Source organism: Anopheles funestus, chromosome X (assembly GCF_943734845.2).
Source record: "Anopheles funestus chromosome X, idAnoFuneDA-416_04, whole genome shotgun sequence".
In the NCBI taxonomy this organism is placed as follows: Eukaryota; Metazoa; Arthropoda; class Insecta; order Diptera; family Culicidae; genus Anopheles; species Anopheles funestus.
In genome coordinates this window covers 9,483,435-9,503,966 of record NC_064597.1, presented here as the reverse complement: position 1 = coordinate 9,503,966, position 20,532 = coordinate 9,483,435, and the positions used below count along the sequence as shown (strand labels likewise).

The 20,532-nt window shown below is 49.0% G+C and overlaps 1 protein-coding gene across 3 annotated transcripts; it reads right to left on the bottom strand.

Moving 5' to 3' along the window:
- Nucleotides 1-900: 900 nt before the first annotated feature.
- On the bottom strand, nt 901-18,887 carry LOC125769741 (cAMP-specific 3',5'-cyclic phosphodiesterase-like). Of its 3 annotated transcripts, XM_049438553.1 has the most exons (11): nt 17,316-18,887; nt 11,918-13,610; nt 5,075-5,548; nt 4,800-5,009; nt 4,584-4,728; nt 4,422-4,515; nt 4,000-4,337; nt 3,623-3,887; nt 3,446-3,560; nt 2,683-3,373; nt 901-2,617 (listed from the first exon to the last, which is right to left on the bottom strand). In XM_049438553.1, the coding sequence occupies exons 2-11, from the start codon at nt 12,718-12,720 to the stop codon at nt 2,537-2,539; spliced, it is 3,216 nt and encodes a 1,071-aa protein (XP_049294510.1). In that variant the 5' UTR covers nt 12,721-13,610; nt 17,316-18,887; the 3' UTR covers nt 901-2,536. The 3 variants fall into 3 exon arrangements, with proteins under 3 accessions (XP_049294510.1, XP_049294528.1, XP_049294521.1); XM_049438571.1 differs by lacking the exons at nt 11,918-13,610; nt 17,316-18,887 and adding an exon at nt 8,450-9,563; XM_049438564.1 differs by lacking the exons at nt 11,918-13,610; nt 17,316-18,887 and adding an exon at nt 6,557-7,696.
- Nucleotides 18,888-20,532: the final 1,645 nt, after the last annotated feature.

The window sequence follows — 20,532 nt, the reverse complement described above, 5'->3', positions numbered from 1 at the left end:
TTTCCTCTTTCTATATAATATTTTTTTGTCTTTTCTCTCTTTTTTGTTTTTTTTGTTGTATTCTTCTATTGTTTCCATGTTTCTCTTTTATTTGCTTAATGACACTACACACACACACTGTTTCACTAGCGTTTTCCAATGTAACAAGCACCTCAGTACACCGAAAAATACACCACTTTTTTCGAACCATCGCGTGTTTTGTGTTTGTATGTGTGTGTGTTTGTGTACATATGGTGTGTGGTGTGGTTTGCGTAGCCTTTTTCTGTGTTTGTTTGTTTGTTATTGATTTGTTTATCATTTCTCTCCTGCCTGCTGTGTTACCCCGGATTTGCTTATGTATGAAGCAAATTGATCAAACGTATCGGCCACACCGATTTCAAGTTTTATGGTATTGGTTACCTGTTTGCATAATAAACCCACCCATTATTTATTGTATACGGTGTAAAACATTGGTTTGGCATTCATGCGCCGCGTCGAGAAAAGAAAAAAATTAAACGTTAGATATGCTTTTCCACTATTCCCGCCATTAGGTAGCCCATTTCCTTTTTGTGTTTTTTCCTTCTTTCTTCTTTTTTGCCATTTTTGATTGCATGTACACTTTACGCGTGAGTGTGTGTAGGTGTTTTTGTAAGTACAGAAAACAAAAAAGCGCTTTAACTTTCTCGGTGGTGTTTGCGTGTGTATGTGTGTATGTGTGTGTGTGTGTGTTTTTATGAGTGCAACATAACAAATCGCACTAAAATTATTTTAAAAAAGAAAACGACAGAAAAAACACACACACACACTTCCGTTGCAATTTGAAAAAAACAAAACGCACACACACACAGTACAATAACGTCTTGCTTTTTTTTTTTGAACAAACCCGTCCTCCATTTTGCTTCTAATGGATTATTTTTGTATCCCCCCCCGGGGGGGTGGGCTTTAATTTTACCACTGCCTAATATTCGCCACAGCTAAAACGATAATAATGGTAACATTGATACTTTCCACGATTTCATAAACTATTTATATATATATATGTATATATATATGCCACGATCCTTTCGTTATTCTAGTTTCGATTTGATTCGCGCACTTGATATAGGGTAACGTAACGGCCCACACTAGAAAACTGTTTGTTGTTACTCACTTGTGTATTGTATGTGTGTGTGTGTGTACGTGTGTGTGTGTGTGTGGTGTTTGTTAGGTGGCAGCAATATGCGTTTTGTTTCGGTATACAAGCGATTTAAATCCGACGTATCGCGCGCCACCAGCATATGTGTAACGCATATGTAACGCTTACGTAACGCATAACATTTAATCATCGCATCGGGTGCCTCAATGTTACGGCTACTGTATACACGCATAATGCAGCTTCCGGTTTTCCTTTTTGCCAACGCGCCAGTATGCAGTGGTAAATATTTGGTGGTATTAGCCATTAGGGTAAACATCAATTTTAGAGCAGCAGGCCAGCACACAGGCTGCACTAGGCTGCGGCTGATTGAGTTTGCTGCTACATTCACCGTGTACGGGCAGAAGCAAACCGTTTCACTCGACGCTAAATACTTCTATCAAACACAAACATTCTCCTATATGTATATGTATATATCTATATATGTGTTTGTATATATATATCTGCAATTTTACTACTGATTTTTTGTTCGCTGAACCCCACAAATCAGTTTGTTCACTGTTCACGCTTAACACCCCGCTTCCTTCCCGCAGAAGATGGGCTTTTTTTGTGTGTTATGTATGAGATTGATGATTATGCTAAGCATGGCGCTTTCCTAGCGCAACCACACACACACGCGCGCGCGCGCAGCGATCCAATCCATCCCCACTACTACTAGCGCGCGTCCGATATCTGTTTCCTTTGTTTTAGGCAGCAACGCAGCTTTGCTGTCAAAGTGCTGTCAATCCGGCCATTTTCTACACATTACGGAAGAAGCCATTTTGCAAACATTCGGTTGTAATAATATCGTCTGCTCTCTCTCTGCTCTCTAAACATATATCCGCCCACCCACACATGCCCCAAGTTTCCCTGTTTCACCCATTCGCTCAGTCCTATAGAGGGAGTGTGTAGTTGTCTTCTTTCCAGCAGAAGATCCTTGTGCTCCATGGGTGTCCCATGTTGTGTACGTGTGCATCTTTTAATCTCCTCATCTTTACCCCTTCAAATTTTCCCCCATTTTATGGCTTCTGTCCCCAAAAATACACAAACTCCTCGCCCCCCCCCAAAACGATTTGCCAAACTTCCAACAAGGGTCAAGCGCACGGAAACGAAAAAGTGCAACAATAAACGACACGAATTGTTGCCGCTTTTGACCGTTGTTCAACAATAAATAGGGAATAAACGAATGTGTTCAAGCGGGAAGTTCACACTCACGAATCGCTTTTTTTTTGTTGTGGGCCCGGGGGATATTGTAACCAGTTAATAGGATAGAAACAGCCTGTGGCTCAGTATCAATAGTCAGCTTCATTATATGTTGTTTTCTGTTCCGCCATTCATAATACCCCTTTTCTTTGCATGTATGCGCGTTTCCGTTTTCTCACTCCTTCACTGCGGTTCCTGTTCCGGATTAGCAGTACTGTCTTGATCGAGATCGTCATCTTCCTCGTCGTTTTCAGCTAATGTCATCTAAAAGCGTTACACAAAGTTATATGAAAAGAGTGTGGAAAATGGCCGAAAAAAAGGATATTTACCTGAAATCGTAACCTTGCGGCCAGCGCTTGTGGATCGATGGGCATGGGTTCCTTTTCCGCCATTTCCGGTGCACCGGACGACCCCGGCTGATGGTGCTGCTGCTGCTGCTGCGGCGGCGGCGGATACAGATCGTCTTCCTCCTCGTCCTTTTCCTGCGACGGGGGCGATGGTGGTGGTATCAGCGCCTGATAGTACGCCCGATTCTCCTCCAGCCGGTCCAGTATGTCCTGGGCGTCCGGCCGTACCAGCTCTGCCCATGCCTCCCAGAGCGGATGCACGATGTAGTCGATGAAGCCGACCTGCGAGCTTTCCACCGTGGCCGAACGTCGGTCACACATCGGCGACACATCCATACCGGCCGCCCGTTCCCGGTCACCCTGGCGGAAGAACTCCTCCATCAGTCGGCGCACCCAGCGCCGGTAGAGCGGCAGCGGTTTGGTGGGATTGCTCAGATCGGCACAGTGTACCAGATTCTGGAGGACCTGGATCCGGTCGGTGTAGCTGTCCAGCAGGCGCAGCAGCACCCCGCTACCGCTGCTGCGCGATTCGGACGGATTCTGATTGCCCGATATTGCGACCTTCTTCGTCTCGACCATTGTCTTCAGATCTGCCAGCAGGGTCATGTGTTTGGACATGTCGGTCGACAGTACCATGTCTATCACCATCTTCCGGAACGTAGCACGTTGCTTTCTGTGGAAATGCGATTGGTAAAGGTAGATGATGTACAGACACAGTCCGATCGGACGTCGTTCCAATACTTACTTCGGTAAATTGCGCAGAATGTTACAATCATCATTCTGCATAAGTTTGAAGGCCACCGCCAAGTGATGATTTTCCAATACTGATTCGTCGTTATACATAAGCGCCAATTCAGAGCCTAAGAACGAGAGAGAGAGTTGTGAAAGTTGCTCCTCAATCCAAGAGTTTTGCGATACTTACTAGAATTAATAAGAAATTGGTTTGTCAGACCAGGATGATCGACATCGTGTATGCAGGCGGCGACCAGTGCTGCACACACCTCGAGCGGTGTAAATACACCGTCCAGTGCCGGACTGTGCAGTAGCGCATGCGTACTTTGCGTCACGTCAGCTGCATGTAGCGAGTTATGGAACGGATTGTCCGCCACATAGTGATCCTCGACCGTGCTCACGAATGCCAGCAGTACCGTCGGCGGTATGGTAAGCGTCCGTGGGATGTTTCGATCCTTGAGTTATTGAACGATACAGAGAGAGTGATATATAGGACCAGGGAAGATACAGTTAGGTTAGGTAATTCTCGTCGTCTAAAATCTCAACAACTCCAGCGATTAAGCTCACCTGGAACACGGTGTACGCCACCGCTGTCAGTGGGCGACTACCACTGAGCGTGCCGATGCGGAAGATGTCCACACCCCACTGATCGATCTGACCGAGCAGTCCCCCAAGTTCGGCTTCATCGGCCGCTGTCGCCGTCGGCACACCGTACGGCGGTAATCGGTCGGCCAAACTATTCCCACCGGCACCAGCACCGGCCGCACCGGAGAACGAGTTCGTGTGCTGTAACGGCCGCTTGAATCCGCTGATCTCCGACATGCGACCCGCGGCACCCGTCTGTCGACCAATCAAGGCACTACCTACTACCGGCGCGGATGGTACGTCCGGTTCTTGCTGTTTGTCTGGAAAAGTGGGAAGTACACGTAATGGAAAAATAAATACTACTGCATGGTGGAGTTCCTCCACTAACTAGCGGCAACACTCACCCAAGAATGTTGTGCAGATGTACTCGCTGATCTGATTACCAGACTTGCTTGATTCACTCAAATGGGACAATTCTTTGTTCAGCAATCGTTTGAACTGTACGTATAGAAATGTTTGAACGAGATTAGGGAGATATCTGGAGAAGACACAGCAAGAATTCCTACCTTAAGCGATGCCATATCTGATACGCTGCGATGCGTTTGAACCGTTTCCAGCTGTTCCAGGCACCATTCAAGCTCGTCGATCGTTTCTGTGGTAAGTTGTCGCAGGTCACCTTCCTTGTCCGGCTGGCTGTCATCGCCTTGTCCACTGTTACAGACAATACATAACATGAACATCTTGTCGTATTTCTTTCTTTCTCTGCATCTGAAGACACTTACCTGCCCGGATCGGTTTCAGCACTTTCCGCACCGGCAGAAGATCTACGTGTTGTTAGCTCACTTTCCGCCACCGATGCCGGTATGGCGGATGAAAGTGCGTACAAGTTAGCGCGTACCGTGCGCAAACTAGCTAAAATCTGCGCAAACGGTGTTACGATTAAATCATCATGATGTCCTCCGGAGCCACCACCGCCAGATCCGCTCATAACACTGTAGGCGAAAAACGTAGTAAAGAGATGAAGAGTTCAAGATGCATGGATATCAGTGGAGCTTACGTGGTTCGCTCGGATGTGGACGATGTTACTACGGTGGAGGCGGCACCAACAACGGTCGTCGCACTGCTGGACGGTGACGATGCAATCGACGACAGTATGGTCGGTTCCTCCAGTGTCGTTTCCTTCCAGTGGAACGCGCCATCCCGTCCGGCGGTTGACGTCAACGTTCCACCGCTTCCGGTGCCGCTGGTGACGTTCGAGGTGGACGTACCGGAACCACTGTTGGCGTTGCATCGTGCCGCCATCAGCGATACGGACGACACCTTCGGCGATATCTCAAAGTCGGAATCGGACCGATAAAGGAACGATTCGCGACGCTGTGGCAGGGCGGCTGAGAGCAGTGTACCCGGTCCACCGGGTCCACCATCACCGGACGGTAGCAGCAGTGGTGAGCGACGACTTGTATACCCACCGACGACACTCATCACACCGCTCGGTGGTCCACTGCCGGACCCTTCCGCATTGTCCATGAAGCTGCAAACAGAAAGGAAGGGGTTGAAAGTGAGGGGGGGAAAGGATGTAATTAGTGAAAATGAAGCAAAGTAGCACTAAGTGATGTGTATATTGCCCGGTTTAGCGAATTCGCAACAACTGACAACTTCCTTCATACATACTCCCACATTGCGTGTCTTTGCTTGGTACACCTGTTTCGTATCGATCATCTTTTGGGGAGAGGAGGTGAAACATCTGTTACGAGGATAGCTTGTACGCGGCAACCTACCGATAGATTCGCTTCGACGAGAAACGATAGTTCTGTTTATTACCAAGAAGCAGAACATTAGTCAACAAACATTCTAGAAGTACGACGAGGTTAGAATGTTGTCTAAGTGCACTGTTGGGACCAGCGCCAAAAAGTACGTCACCCACCAGCGAACGCTGACATCTGGTTGGTGAACTAGCATAACATTCGCAGTTAGCGGTAATAATACTTCACTCCCTGTTACGGCCATATCGTGTCGCAGCAAAGGAACAAGCAAACCCCACGGGAAGTGGTACTATCAGGTGGAGTGGCGCGAAATTATGTGATGACACAACGCCAACCGAGACTAAGGGTGGCAGCGGTTGCTGTTTGGCATAGCTCATTAAAGACCGACCAGGCCAGTAGAAGGAGGAGGAATGCAGAAAAGACACACAATGAAACAATCTGGCTGATTTCCCGAAGCTTTCCCCTCAGCACAATGTTCCCATGTCGCTTGTTGCGAACGCCTCTCGCACACGCACACGGGTTGTCTACGAGCTTAATGAATTGAATCAATTACGCGCGCGTAAGCGTGGAAAGATACGTTCGCCTTCCACGCCCTGCGCTACTACACTTGGCTGCTATACTCCCCGGGGGCGTCAAGTCAAGAATCAATGTCCATTTCTGTATTGCCAGCGTGTGCGTGTGTGTGTGCGCGCGTGCCTTAAATTGTGGCAATCAATAAACTTTCGTCAAACATCATCCCTCCCCCCCCCCGGGTTACTGATTTGAAGGATTCTCACAACTTGCAGCGCTGATGGTAGTTGGTAGTGCCACCCGGACTGAGCAGTGTCATCGCAGGGTTCTGCCTCATCATAGACGTTGTCATCATCATTCTCGATGCATTAGCCGCACCGAACTGTGCGGCTCCTCCGCACTGCTGCTGTCGCTGATACGGTTGGTCGATGTCAGCCGGAGCGATACTGCGGACATTGGACGTAATGTTCGCATTGCTTGCTCGTGATTTGGTTGATGTGGACGATGCCGCCATTGAGGCGGAGTGCGATGAGGTGGATGAGGTGGAGGACGAAAAGATGACCTGCTGATGACGGTTTTGCTGGATGCGGACGGTACGGTACTCGTACGTGGACGAGTCCTTTGCCCGCAGTGCACCACCCGACTGTGGTCGTTGCGGTGGCACATCCGGTGTACTGGGAGGTTCCATCACCTAACCTTGTCCCTTAACTCTTTGGAACTCCAGAACTCTGGTACATCCAGAACACAGCTGTTTCGCCACAACACACGCGCGCGCGTTAGATGTACACACTTCGATTTCAACTCTTGTCGGCAACTCTCGAATCGATCATCCGGGATGGTTACGAATCGCTCCCGGGGACCAGTAGAACCGTAGAACCCGCCTGCTAAACTTCTGGTTGGCACGACCGCACGATACGAACCACTCTCCCGACCAGGAGAAACAGTGCGGATCACCGCGTTACCGTGATTGCACACTTCCAATGAACCACGAAACTCGCGCGCATGTCCGCTTGGTGGTGTGCGTACTCCTGAAAGAATGTTTGCCACCAAAACTACATCCCGACCGATGTGTGCATCGGCAAGCCAAACATACATGTTGGGGGAATATCTGTCTCTGTGCGCGTACACAGCATTAGGGCACAACACCCCTGCTGTCATTTGCTGTGGCGTAGTTGTCCATCTTTATAGAGCCCCCATTACATCTCGCTGACTCTCGTGAGATGATCGCAAACACCAAACATCTGACACTCTACATTACATCTCTGTTGAGCATATATCTCTGTAGGTGTGTGTGTGTGCGCGTGTGTATGTATGTGTCGGATGTTCGGGACGATCGCGGGCAGCGTCCGTGGTCAACTATATTTAGAAAAATTCGGCCACCATTCACCGACTCACAGACTCTGTCCCGCTTCCCTACTCTACCCTCCCCTCCCCTTTCACACAGGCTGTGCTCAGAGCCTGGGATTGCCCTGATATGTCTGTTCCCGCGTTCTACCATTGCGTTCCAATAGGTTTGAACGACGGACGAGGGAGACGTGGTGCGGGCCCAGCAATGCCTAGCACGCGCCAATGTTGCGCCATACCCTCATCCATCTCCCCACACTATACAACGGAGTACACATTCCAACGCTCCAACATGAGACGCGGACGATCCATTCTTTCGCGGCGTTGTCGCTGTCATTCCTGTGGGACGATCTTTTTACGCTAAAACCTCCCCGCCCGGCGCTACCATTTGCTTAAAACATAGCAGTCCGCAACACGCTCAACGTTTTGCTACCCGTCCGATGCCGCCTTGGAACCTTGAATGTCGGTAGGCAATTTTTGTGCCGTGTGTGTGGTGACAGTCGACCAGCGAGTGCGCCTGGGAGCCGGGTTTGAGGGAGCGTTCGGAGTCATCGGATATTATTAGGAGCATTAAGAGCACACACCCGCTTATGGAGCGGTACGCCGTGTTGCTTTGATGATGACGCCGATCAGCCGAACTACCAGTCTTGCCCATATGATGCTGTTTGAGGATGGCACGAGATGTGTCACACTGCTGTTGATTATGGTGACGATTGTAATTGATTGTAGATCGATGTTGGCGTGCACCGCTCCAAACCTGATCCTAATTAGCTTTCTCTATGAAAAAAGGCACTTTCACGCACATATACACATACCAATGGGGTAGAGCTGTGGATCCTCTGCGCTTGTTGCCACTGCCGCCGGTACCTCCAGCACCGCCGCCACTACTGCTAAAGAAGTACTTGTTGCGAAACATGGCTACATACACACGAAATGTTCAGTGTTTTCACCACACGCCTTCGGAAAGCAAAAACCCGCGGTTGTACGGTTAATACTATTACTTGACGATACGTTACTGCGCGCTCCGCAGTGCAAAAAGGACCTCCTCCGGATATACGTGCGCTCTGTACGGCGCACGCAGATGTTTGCGCGTTACCGTTCACGGGCGATTTCTCCGGCACTCTGTCACACGGTTTTGATTTTGGACCGTTTACACCGTTTTTAACGGTCGCGAGTTTGATAGTGTGTGGGTGTAGATGGTAGGTGCCCCCTCGCCGCTACCTCTCGTACTGGTTGTGTGTTGGTTGTAGAGCATACCCCGCAGGAAGCACTAACCAGAGGAGATCTCTGGAACGCCTGTGTCTATTTTCACTATTTAACGCGCGCCACTCGCGTCACAAACACACACACACACATCCAGATACAAACAAGGTGTGTACACAACACAAGGTAGACACTAGCGCGGTTGTCTCACATATGATTGCTGAAGAAGAGAGACATACACAGGAAGTCTTCGATAGCACTTTACTGCAAACGGTACGGAGTATCGTCCACTTTTCCGACGGTGAGTAACTGTCTCACCTTGCTGCTTAATTGTATCTGAGCGTGCTCGTCACACTGTCACCTGCTTAGCGTGGTGTTTCGAAGCAACCCGTACGCACCACGGTTCAGTACCATTCGTCGACATCCTCCAGCAAAGGTGTCGAGACACATTTTGATTGTGTATAATGAAACGAAACAACGAAAACCAACGAAACCAAGCGGAAGAAATACTGTCGCAAGCAAGATACGGACCGTTCAGCCGATGGGGGATTTGTGTTACCGGACGTGTTCCCAGACGCACGACGTCTCGCAACTGCCGAAGGGCCGGACCAGCGGATGCCTCGCGAACCGCTAACACGTCGGGAACTCCGGCGTTCTGACGGTCACCGGAGTAGGGCGGCGGGGGTACAAGCTCCCTAAATCATGTAGAACAAATACGCAATCATCAGCCAACTCTGCGTCGAACCACAAACAGATCCCTCCAACTACTCCTTCCCAGAATCGCATCCACCACGAAACCAGTACAGTAAGTGTTCAATTGAGGAGAGCAATAGGAAAAAAAAGATACATCAAACCACTGCGTTCGTTTGTGCGCCCCCCGCTTTTTTTTCGATGGCGCATCGGGTGTCGAGTGTTGCATCCGAATCCGAATAACGGCCGAGCAGGAAAGGGACCACTACCAACCGGTACCAGGCCAGGCGCACTCACGAAACGAAAACAAAAGATCGCGAACCAATCAATAGCAAACAGTTTCCCCCCCCGCACGTTTTCATGCAAGCCACCCCGGTCCAGTTCCGTTCGCTGCGGTTGTTGTTCGATGCAACGAACCCACTAGCTCATACACAAAACAAGAAAAAAAATATAGTAACAACCAGAGGCATACACGGTGGTCGGCCCGGGGGTTGTAATCAGCGTCCAGTGCGATTGCGTTTTTGGTGTGTACGTTTCGATTCCAGCCGATGCGCGGGATGCTGCTAATGATGATCATAGGCATACGCAGTAGACCTCCCGGCCCATCTTATTGAAATGGAAACAGAGTCGCCGGAACAGTTCCCACGCGACGTCACGCGTCACGTCCCACCGTTGTGAATGAGCCGAAACTGGTGCATCCAGTCGTTGTTCGGTACGAACGCCCGTTTGTGTGGTACGCTAAGTTGCTCTCCAATAAAATCTGTTGAGGAATTTATTTCAACATCTTCAAAAGAGTGATGTTAAAGATGCAATATATGTTTAGTATTATTGGAGAGGAGGGAATTTTAATATCTCCATTATATCTTCCAATTTTGTATACTAAAACTTGACATTAAAAGTCCAATTATCGGTCCATTAATATCTTAAATGAGGCTATTTTAATATCCCCAATATCTCTGCCTATTTTGTGTAATAAAAAAGTGATATTAAAGATGTAATTACAAATGTACAAGTAATCACCTCGTCTATTTTACCATCCGACATGAGCACATTTAAGTTCTGAATGATGTCCACAAGTTCTGTGCGCCAATACACACTGGATTCCAGTTTCCAGAAGTACCTAACATAATACTGACAACTTCATCATGACAATTTCCGACATCAAACACTATGTTACAAGACACATTTCAGCAGTAGTCAGCCTATTCCACCATCCATCAACTAAGACCGTGGTTATTGAAGTTCTAACAGAGTCCCACAATGCCGTTCCCCCGGAGCAGCGAAACTTAAGGCAGCACCCAATAATCGATGATACGTACGTTTAAAAGGCTCTTTGTGTTTGTTTACCCCATATCGTTGCACTTGTTGCATCGAGCCGTAACCTGCCAATTAAATGCCAGCGCAAATGAATGCCATTCTATGTCCCGCGCCGCGCACACACACCGAACACCCGAACCAAAGGGCGGGGCGGGCAGCAGCAGCAGATCATTAACTCAGCGGGAGGGGGGAGTGGAAGGTCCAGAGCGAAACCAGCGCTCGCGCCTGTTTTAAGCGATCCCATCCATTACATCCCGAGCTGAAGCTCACGCGAATCCGATTACATGAAGCGCACCAAGTGCGCTCACGAGCACTCGAATTAACTTGTACTTGGGCAGCCGCGGCGGTACACGTGAGAGAGGTGATCGTAACCGACTTTATTTGGCTATTTGGCGATATATAAACTGGGGGGAGAGCAAACTGCATTCGCGGTTCGGGGTGACGCGACGGTTCCCAACCCAACCCCTCTAATCGGTTTTTTTTCTTCGCGCGCACTATTTAAATCGCTTCAAAGATCCGGCCGCTACACACACACAAACACACACGTGCACGATTGGGAAAGTGCGCGCGCGAATAGTTACTACACCGAAAACGGCCATTAAATATTGGCAAGATTACACCCTATTGAAACATCAATACAGTGAAGGTTCAAGTGCATAACCGGGAAGTAACATCTGTAATAACTTCGAATAAAGTCTGGCAATGAATTCTTGTTCGAAGTTTGAAGTTTGTTTTCTTCTTGGATAGTATTACGATCTACTAGGTCAGGTGTCTGCTGTATAATGGCTTAAAAGACATACGTGTATACATCCAACACGTGATAGGAATAATAAACAAGTTCTTGATTATGAGGATGCCATTAGTTCGGGTATTAGACCAAAATTGCCTTGGAAAAACATATTGGGAACTCATCCAGAATGTACATCTGACCTGGAAATATATCTCCAAAACTTGGATCTTAGGTGATCTCAATGAGATCTTAGATTAGACATGATCCTCACCCAAATATGATCCACGCTACCATAAGACGTCACTAGAATCTGAGATCGGAACATCTGGACATGACTACTTACCGTACGTTCGCTAGCGTGTGTCGCCGATTACGATGATACTTGGGATGTGGCGGTGGGAGTTGTTGTTTGCTGGTCGTACTGGAACCACCAGCCTGATGGTACTTGCCCGAACCGGCTACCGTCGGTATGAGTGGAACGGCGAGGACCCGCCGCGCCGAATCGTCCTCATCCGCACTGTAGCCATCTTCGTTTGGTTCGTTCTCGTCGTCGTCTTCGTCGTCGTCCGGCACCAACCGATCGCGGTCACCGATCGGTTCCTTACCCTGCCCCATCTCACTATCGTCCTCCTCCTCCTCCTCATCCTCCTCCTCGTCCTCCTCCTCCATCATGGAACCGCTGGTGTCGGCTTCATCGTCCACCACAGCACCACCACCACCACCATCCTTCCGTACACTTGCATCCGAGCTGCCATTGCGCTTCCGTTCCTCACGTATATGGGGCAGTGATTGGGGATGCTGCTGGGCGGAGGTGCCCCGATGCCGGCCGCCTGCCCGCTGATGCCCGCCCGGTACCGATCGGCCACCCGTACCGCCCATCATTCCTGTACCGGGCAGCAATCCGATCGGGTGCGTGTTGATCTGCGCCGGATCCTGACCGCGTTCCAGACCGATCCGTCCCTTGAGCGGATCGTCCTGCTCCATCTCGTCGGTGTCCGCTTCCTCGTCGTCTTCCTCCTGCTTGGCAAGGGACGCCTGCAGTACACCGCGCGTACTGTTCCTCGGCCGCCCATTACCGGTAAGGATGGTGGTGGTTGTCAAGCCACCGGTTGTTTGCTTCCCATCGCCCGACACAACCGTTGCCATCGCCACCGACTCCACGCAGCTGTTGGTTCCGCCGCCGAGGCCGCCGCTGTCGCCGACACCGGCGGCGCTAACCGTTGTACCGCTCGCCGATGTACCGTCCGTTGCACCCGTACCACTGCCAGCACCAGTCTCGCCAGCTCCTCGTCCTCCTCCTCCTCCTCCTCTTCGTCCTCTTTCTCCTCGGCCACCGCCGTCGCCCCGGTCTCGGCCGCGGCCGAACCCGGTACGCTTGTCCTTGCTGTGCGCTGTCCGGCCCTGCGTTTCACCGTCCTTCACCGTACCGCCACTCGCACCACTACCACTACTCCTGGTACTTCCCCCTTCTCCTCCTCCGCCTCCTCCCCCTCCGCCGCTTCCTCTTCCTCCTCCGTCTCCTCCACTTCCACCTCCGCCTCCGTCGCCGCGGCACGGCAAACAGCAGCGGAACAGTCTGGCTGTCGCTTTCCGGCTGGGACTTTTACGCGGATTACACACGGACGAACGGGCACCGGCAGTTGCCTGCGGGGTCGCGCTACACCGCAACAGAAGCTTCGATTCGTCCTGCCCGACCGATTCGTCCTTCACTTCACCCTCTTCCTCCTCCGCGTCGTCCTCCTCCTCCTCCTCGTCGTCGTCGTCGCCGTCGTTCTCCGCTTTCTTTTCTGCACCGTCCAACGTTTTGCGGCGCTTCACACAGAAAATGGCGGCCGGTGGAGTACGCACCGTGTCGGATTTATCGAGCTTCCAGTACCGAACCGGTTCCGTCTACGTTACAGCACCTGCTGGTGATGCAGCGTCGCACGCATACTAAACCACACGCATCCACATCCGGGGCAGGTTTAGGCTTCTGCTCCATCCAGGAGACAGCTCACAACAGGTAGGCTGGGCGATGACGAGATGCGTCGTATAAGCTGTATTGGAGAAGGGAGTTGAGAAAGCAAAACGAAGCATTAACTATCAAGATTAATATATGAAAGAAAGAGTTAACATTCACTCAATTGCAGATGGTGTCCAATATTTCTGTCCAGGTGTCCTACTGAAGTATTGATACTTGCCCAACAATACATTTCAAGGAATCTTGTACAATTCTTCAATATCCTCTCTAGAAGAATTTGAATAACTTTCTTTTATTTCTCCTAGTTTTATTGAAGCACTATAGACATCTTAGTCATGGGAGAATAGAATTCTCAAAACTGAAGCATTGCGTGAAACAAAATTGAGTAAAAATATTAAAATCAAGCTTCAATCAGCGATATAAAAGACTGGAGAAAATAATTAATTTCCCCAGTACTGTATGGAACTTAAGTTCCTGCTATACCATCTTACATTAAGCTGCAGATAGAAACTTCCCCAGAGTGTACAGAGAAGTGTTTCAACCGCAAACAGAGTTACAAGAACAGAATCTGTTTGTGATTAAATCATGACAAGGACACTATTTCTAGAGCAGCGAACAAAACAAAACACGCAGCAAAAAAAAACCACATCCTACTGACTCCTTACGTTTCTTTTTTTTTTGTTTCAGAAGAAGCCGCTTACGTAACGCTAGCGAAGCATAGATGGTGAATAGAATGGGATCTCCGTATTTGGTAGATTTGTGTATTTTTTCCTTTGTTTTGTTGCTATTTCCACCCCTCCTTAAGCAGCATTTGCTGTGCTCATTCGCTGGATCTGATAGCTGTTGTGGATGATGCTTTCGGTACGGCTCGTTCCTGACATAATGAATCTGTAGTACTCTGTTACAAGCACTTTCATATTCGAATACATTATGATAGCGGCTTCTATGCGCGCAGGCATACAATGTCCATCCACAAGCACACCCACCTTCACCCTCCCGCACGCCCGCGGAGTTCGTTCTTTCGCATGAATACGAAACAACGCCAATCTGTTGCTTTTTGGACCTGTAGTTTAGAAGTACATCGCTTCACGTCCACTCTAGAACGGCGTGGTTCGCGCTGGCGAAAAAGAGATGAGCTACTACGTCAAGCTGCGGCGGAAAAAAGGGGGTAAAGATGTCGCGTGCAAGCGACACGGAACACTGCAAAAGAGCACAACGCTAAAACAAAACCGAACCGAACGGGCGTACCGTGCGAAAGTGGTACGAAGGCTTGAAAACACAGAGACACGGATTTTGTACAGTGTGCATCAATTAATGGTCGCATTTGCTCTCGCTCACTCACTCTTTGGCCGATCCGGTTCGTCCTGCATGCAAGATGAGTCTGCGAGCGCTGTTTACAATTTCATGTGCACCGTATACTAAACCGGGGCACAGTGTATGTGCTTGAGACACGGCTTGAGTGTCCGTGACGGATGCTGATACTATCGGGAGCTTACGTAACAGGACTCTAACCATCGCAGGATGAAGTACACTCAACCGATCAGCACACAAACGCACACACACACAACGGGTAGTCGGTAGAAGCGAAACCACACCAACACACACCAAGGCCTACCTGCCTTGACAGGCTAACGGGTGCCGTAATGAAGCGTATATCACCACTTAGTGACACTCTTAATCAGCAACGGAGAATCCGTGACGGTGACGACACGCGGTCGATCAAACGCGCCGTAAGAGGAAAGAAGGGGAGACAATCTCTCGGGCTTGTTGATAGTGTTATTAAGAGATTTCGGTATGTAGTGACCGCCTGTTAGACGTGCCTTCCAATCCACTAAGCATCGTTATCCTTTCTCTCTCCTGAAGGTAGGCACAACAGGCAGTAGAGTGTACGGCCAGTAGCTGCTTATACCGTACCAAGGGCACCTAAATGCACAAAAAGAACAACGCGTTTACCAGCAAAAGGAGGGGGGGGGGAAAGAAAAAAAAACAAACAAAAGCATACGGTTCGTTCCCTTGGCAGTGGGAACCGCAGCTGAGAGTTCCCCATTTTGTTGTTTTCTTTTTTGGTTTCGAAGGAAAGGACGTCACTGTTTTCCCTGTTCGACCACACAACGCTTTGATCTATCACTGTGTGCTTGTGTGATGTATATATGTGTGTGTGTAGGTGTGTGTGACGATGTGTGTGGGGGTCACATTAAAGAAGAAAAATAAATCTCCAAACTGCCCGAACAATCTACCCGATGCGTTTGCGCGAAAACATGACAGCTGTCACGCTCGCTTACTCTCTCTCTCTCTCTCTCCCTTTTTTCTCCCAGTAGTATCTACACTACCCATTTCACTCCCACACACACACACACATTTACTCCCGCTCGCTCGCTTTTTGTGCTTTTGTACCCCTTTTTTCCCCCTCAACCCCCGTTAAAAAAAACCCCCTGCCCCCCCCCCCCCCCCCCCTCGCCCCTGGGACAATTTTCCACGTTTCCGTCACGTTACATGTGACGGGAAAAACAAAAACAAAAGAAAAGCGTAAAAAAGTAACTACCACAAGAGAAAAAAAAAATCCAATACTTTCGCGCTCGCTCACACACATTTTCCAACAATTTCCATCTTTTTTCCCCCTGTAAGCCCAAAATGCAAACGCAATCTCTTTCACGCGCGCGCGACCCTTTTTTTCTCCTAAAGGCCCGTCCGAAAACCGATTGCGCTACCTCTTTCAAAGTCATTCGCGTTAATGTTGTTAGTTGTGCTTTATCGTTGATTATTATTGCCAAATGGAAATGGAAATTGGAGAATAAACTCCGTTTGTACGGATGCGAACTGAGCGATTAAGAAGCAGATTAGAAGTAATTCATTCAACAATAAAAAAGACGGGGGAAAAGAAAAACCCAATGGAACGCAATAAAGATGAACAAATAGTACCTTGGGGGCGGGGGAACCATTTGCTTATTCGCGCGAAAGGACATGAGTATTTAAAGCGAAAAGCGAAACAAAAAAAAACAACAACCTTGGAATTAAAGAAGCGTATCCTTGCAAGTAAACACATCCCTTTTTTACGAAATGCGTTTTTTTTGTATAATGGTGCGTGACTACGTACACTTCTACACCAGCAAAATGCATTTAACCTTCGTAGAATTTTAGGTCAAAGAAAGCTGGCCGCTTGGGTGTTACGTCCTTGGTTCATTACGGCTCGGTTACGTTACTGTTAACCTGTTACCCTTTCCGAAAAGAAAGCAAATTAAAAAAATAAAACCTCCCTCGTTCGAAGTTTCGAAACCGATCTGTGTATCCTTCACCCTGTAATGTACCGATTATAACCTCACTTTCATACGACCTCCAACCGCGTTTGCTCATCCGCAGCGCAGTTGTGAATTACATCCATCGAAACGTACCCGTTTCGGAAACAGGTGAAAAAGGTATCAAAGTTTTCCCACTTTTACATCGGTTACTCTAAAAGGGAAAAAGGAAAAAGAAAATGCTTGACACATCTTGACCTACACACACTACTGTTTCGACATCTTCGACCAGGCGCCTCCATCGCCACCAAGCAAAACGGGACTAGCCGTCTTCACGCACTACCTCTTTCGCTCGCTCTCTCTCTCTCTCTCTCTCTCTCTCTTTTAGCACGCGCTTTTTAGAACATTTCATGGGAGCAGGTTCCGATTGGGCTTATGACAAGGGTAAAGAGATATTGCTATATGATTGCGTGCTATTCCTACCCGTTTTGCCACCATCTTGGTTTACCTGTAATGACCCCCTCCCCCCCCCCCCCCCCTTCCCGTACCTTTCGTCACGATGTAGCAGAACGGTGCAGCACACACACACGAACCAACAGCCCATTGCCTGTGGTGTGTCCTTCACCACAGGTGCGGAGGACGAGGGAGGGTCAGTTTACCAAACTGGCGCGGAAAACGGGGGTGAAAGGATGGCCGCGGCCAGCTTCTAAACTACTTTGATTTGTATCGTTTCTGTTTGATTGCTTGCGTTTGAGAGTAAATGGGCATCACCACTGTGCAGGTTTCTCGTGCGCTCTCCCTCTTTCTCACAGATCCACCATACACACACACACAGACACACGCGCGCACACCTTCACATTAAACGGTGCAAGGTTGATATAATGATGGGGTCCCACAGAAGCCCTGGGCACCGCTGTTTTTTTTTGCGCTGTTCGCGCTTGCCTAGGCTTTACACCGCCGTCGTCTATTTATTGCTGGACAATGGGTGCTGCCGAACCGGGTCGGGTTGAATGATGATGCAGCGCAATATATGTGATCCAGGGTTTTTGCTTGTATCAACGCCTCAACACACTTTTCACACCCACTTGGTACACACCAATCTGCACTGCACCCTTGTGCGTGTCGTCTGCTATGGCAATTTCTGGGCACTCAGTAGCTATTACCCGAGGACATCCTCAACGATTCCAGCCCCAAAAAACCTAGCGCCACGGATCAGGGCTTTTGCAAGGTGATCGGCGAAATGATACCCAGAATATATCTGCGACAACCACACACTTTCTCTCTCTCTCTCTCTCTCTCTCTCTCTCTCTCTCTCTCTCTGTGTCTCTGTCAATAATCGACCATTTTTGAAAGGAGTCGATTGTGTCCTTTTCGATGGCCACACAGCCCCACAAGTTGCTCCAGTTGGTGGAAAGCCGTCAAGAAACTGTTTCGGCACAAACTTTTTCGGGGACCTCCCCGCTGTATCACACGTTACACCAGCCCCAACTGGTGTTGCGTACTGTTGCACCTTTTTTCCGTTTGTTGTTGCTTCTTCCCCCGTTTTTTTTGGGATGTATCGCGATGTCAAAAATCCCAACCACACACACTTGGGTCCAAGCACACCAGTCACACTCCGGGAGTTTGTAGTGTTCCAAACCCCCCGTTTCCACCTCCCCTTCTGGGGTGCGTACTGACACTAGCCAAAGAAGAAAAAAAAATAAAACAACAAATCCGTTTTTCCTTTCCCGCTTTTTTATACTCGGCGCTGAGTTTGCAAATTTGTTGTTGCGGCCAAATAATTCGATACGGCGTGATTATGGCTGCCAACAAAAAAAAACACAACCCCCCGTTTTGATTAGAGAAGCTGACACCACCAACCCGTTCGTGTGTCGCTCGTACGGTCCGCACGGTGTGTCCGCGCGATGAAATACACGTTTGTCGGAACGTTTTGTCGGAGGCCGCCCCCTCCGTTGTGCACTGGTTGTGGGCTAGCTCTGGTCTGCGCCGCGACTCGGCAGTATATATCGGGGTTGGTCGTGTTTTGTGTACCACCAAGCAACCAAGCACCAAAGTCGAGCTCGAATGGAATGGATGGAAAATTTGTTGCTTCTTCGGTACGGTGAAGGGAGAGATAGCACACACACACAACAATTGGTGCGTCTGCGCACCCGGGAGAGATTCACCAATAAAACCCTCTGGTGTGTCGGGAAACTGCTGGCTCTCCACGTCTGTGTGTGTGTGTGTTTCGGGGTTGTTTTCCATTTTTTTTTTGGTTTGTTATTAGCTCATTGAATCGCACCCGCTCCATCGCAAAGGTGACCAAGGACGGAAGAAATGGTAGCTGGAACACACACAAAAAAAAATTGGAGAAAAATAAACACAAAATACCAGAAGCGGAACAGGGAAGGATTCGGTAGGTAGATTTGAGAGACCTGATCTGCTTCTGCTCCTTGTTTAAGGTCAGCTATCGTGTGTGAAGAAGAGTTCTTTTTTTCTTCTTTTGGTTGTTGCTACTTCAATTCGCTCGCTTGTTGGAAGAAATGCGAGAAAACCTCACCATCATGTGTGTCTGTGAACCACCGTTGTATCGGTATGTGAGGTTAGGTTTTTGCTCGCTATATCTGGCTGCTTTCACTCCTACAAACGCCACTAAAGAGATCCAATTTGCTCTCTTTCCCACACAACGACCCCCGCAAACTTCTCTTTCCAGGAACAGTCTCCAGGAACAAGACCTGTGGGAGCAAAAGTTTGAGCAAACGGATATTACAGGAAGCGTCCCGTGTCCCCGGTTCCCTACGGATGGCGTATACCCAGACGCAACACATCGAGGACTGCCCCATTTTATAATTGATTGCACCCGTAGGCACCTGTGCACCTGTGGGTGGGTTTTTGAGGAACATCAGGACCGTCACCACACTGGTGAGGCGAGGACACGTTAGGCTATCGTTTTTGGAAGCCGTGTGTGAAGCGTGTAATCGTCTCCAGGTTTCTACTCGACACAGAACTCGCCAAAGCCGTTTCCAAAAGATGGTCTGATGTCTTCCACCATCCAACATCTTCACCGGACAAAGTCCCTGGCACTCGTACACGCACATATAGGGTAAGAGTGACGGGTCAGTGAGTTGTGCAACCGATTACTTACGCTAGACCTGTTCGCTACGGGAAGTCGTTCGGGACTCTCTCTCTCTCTGGTTGCTTGGCAGAGGGTAAAGTGGTTTCAATCTACGGGATTACCTTCTCAAACACTATTAGGTCGGATTAGAACGCTACGAACGTTCGCAGTGGGTAAACGTGTTGAATATCCACTGCACCATTCACACGAACCTAAAGATAACCGCAAGAACCTAACCAATCACGAAACTCAATTGCTTCCAGCACCGTTAAGACAGGGGGTGAGATTTTTTAATTACATTTATTAAACAGTGATTACACTTCCCTATTTCGCTGCCGGTTTTACATCCAGTTTCCCAAGGTTCTTACAGCACTTGAACAATCACACATTAAATATAGTAACAAACCCGATATGACAAATCTGGCCAGTCTGGTACACAAAGCGAGTTAAAACAAGCAACTCTACTAATATAAAACATGCATGACCGAACAAGTTCGTTACGGTCGTTACAGGCGACAGAAAAAGATCCGTTCCGTACGAAGGGAGATGTGTAGCGCTTACAGCAAATTTGGCCAATGTATAATACTCCCGTCGTTCCGATACATTCCTGGACGCTAAACGGGGACGCAACTCTGTGGGGTTGTGTCCGGCATAGGGCAGTGTCGCTCAAT

Excerpts from the sequence above, each read along its gene's own strand:
- LOC125769741 (XM_049438553.1), bottom strand. The coding sequence starts at position 12,720 with ATGGCAACGGTTGTGTCGGGCGATGGGAAGCAAACAACCGGTGGCTTG. Across the intron at positions 4,729-4,799 it reads GCTGAAACCGATCCGGGCAG|TGGACAAGGCGATGACAGCC; the intron begins GTAAGTGTCTTC and ends TGTCTGTAACAG. Across the intron at positions 3,561-3,622 it reads CCAATTTCTTATTAATTCTA|GCTCTGAATTGGCGCTTATG; the intron begins GTAAGTATCGCA and ends TCTCGTTCTTAG.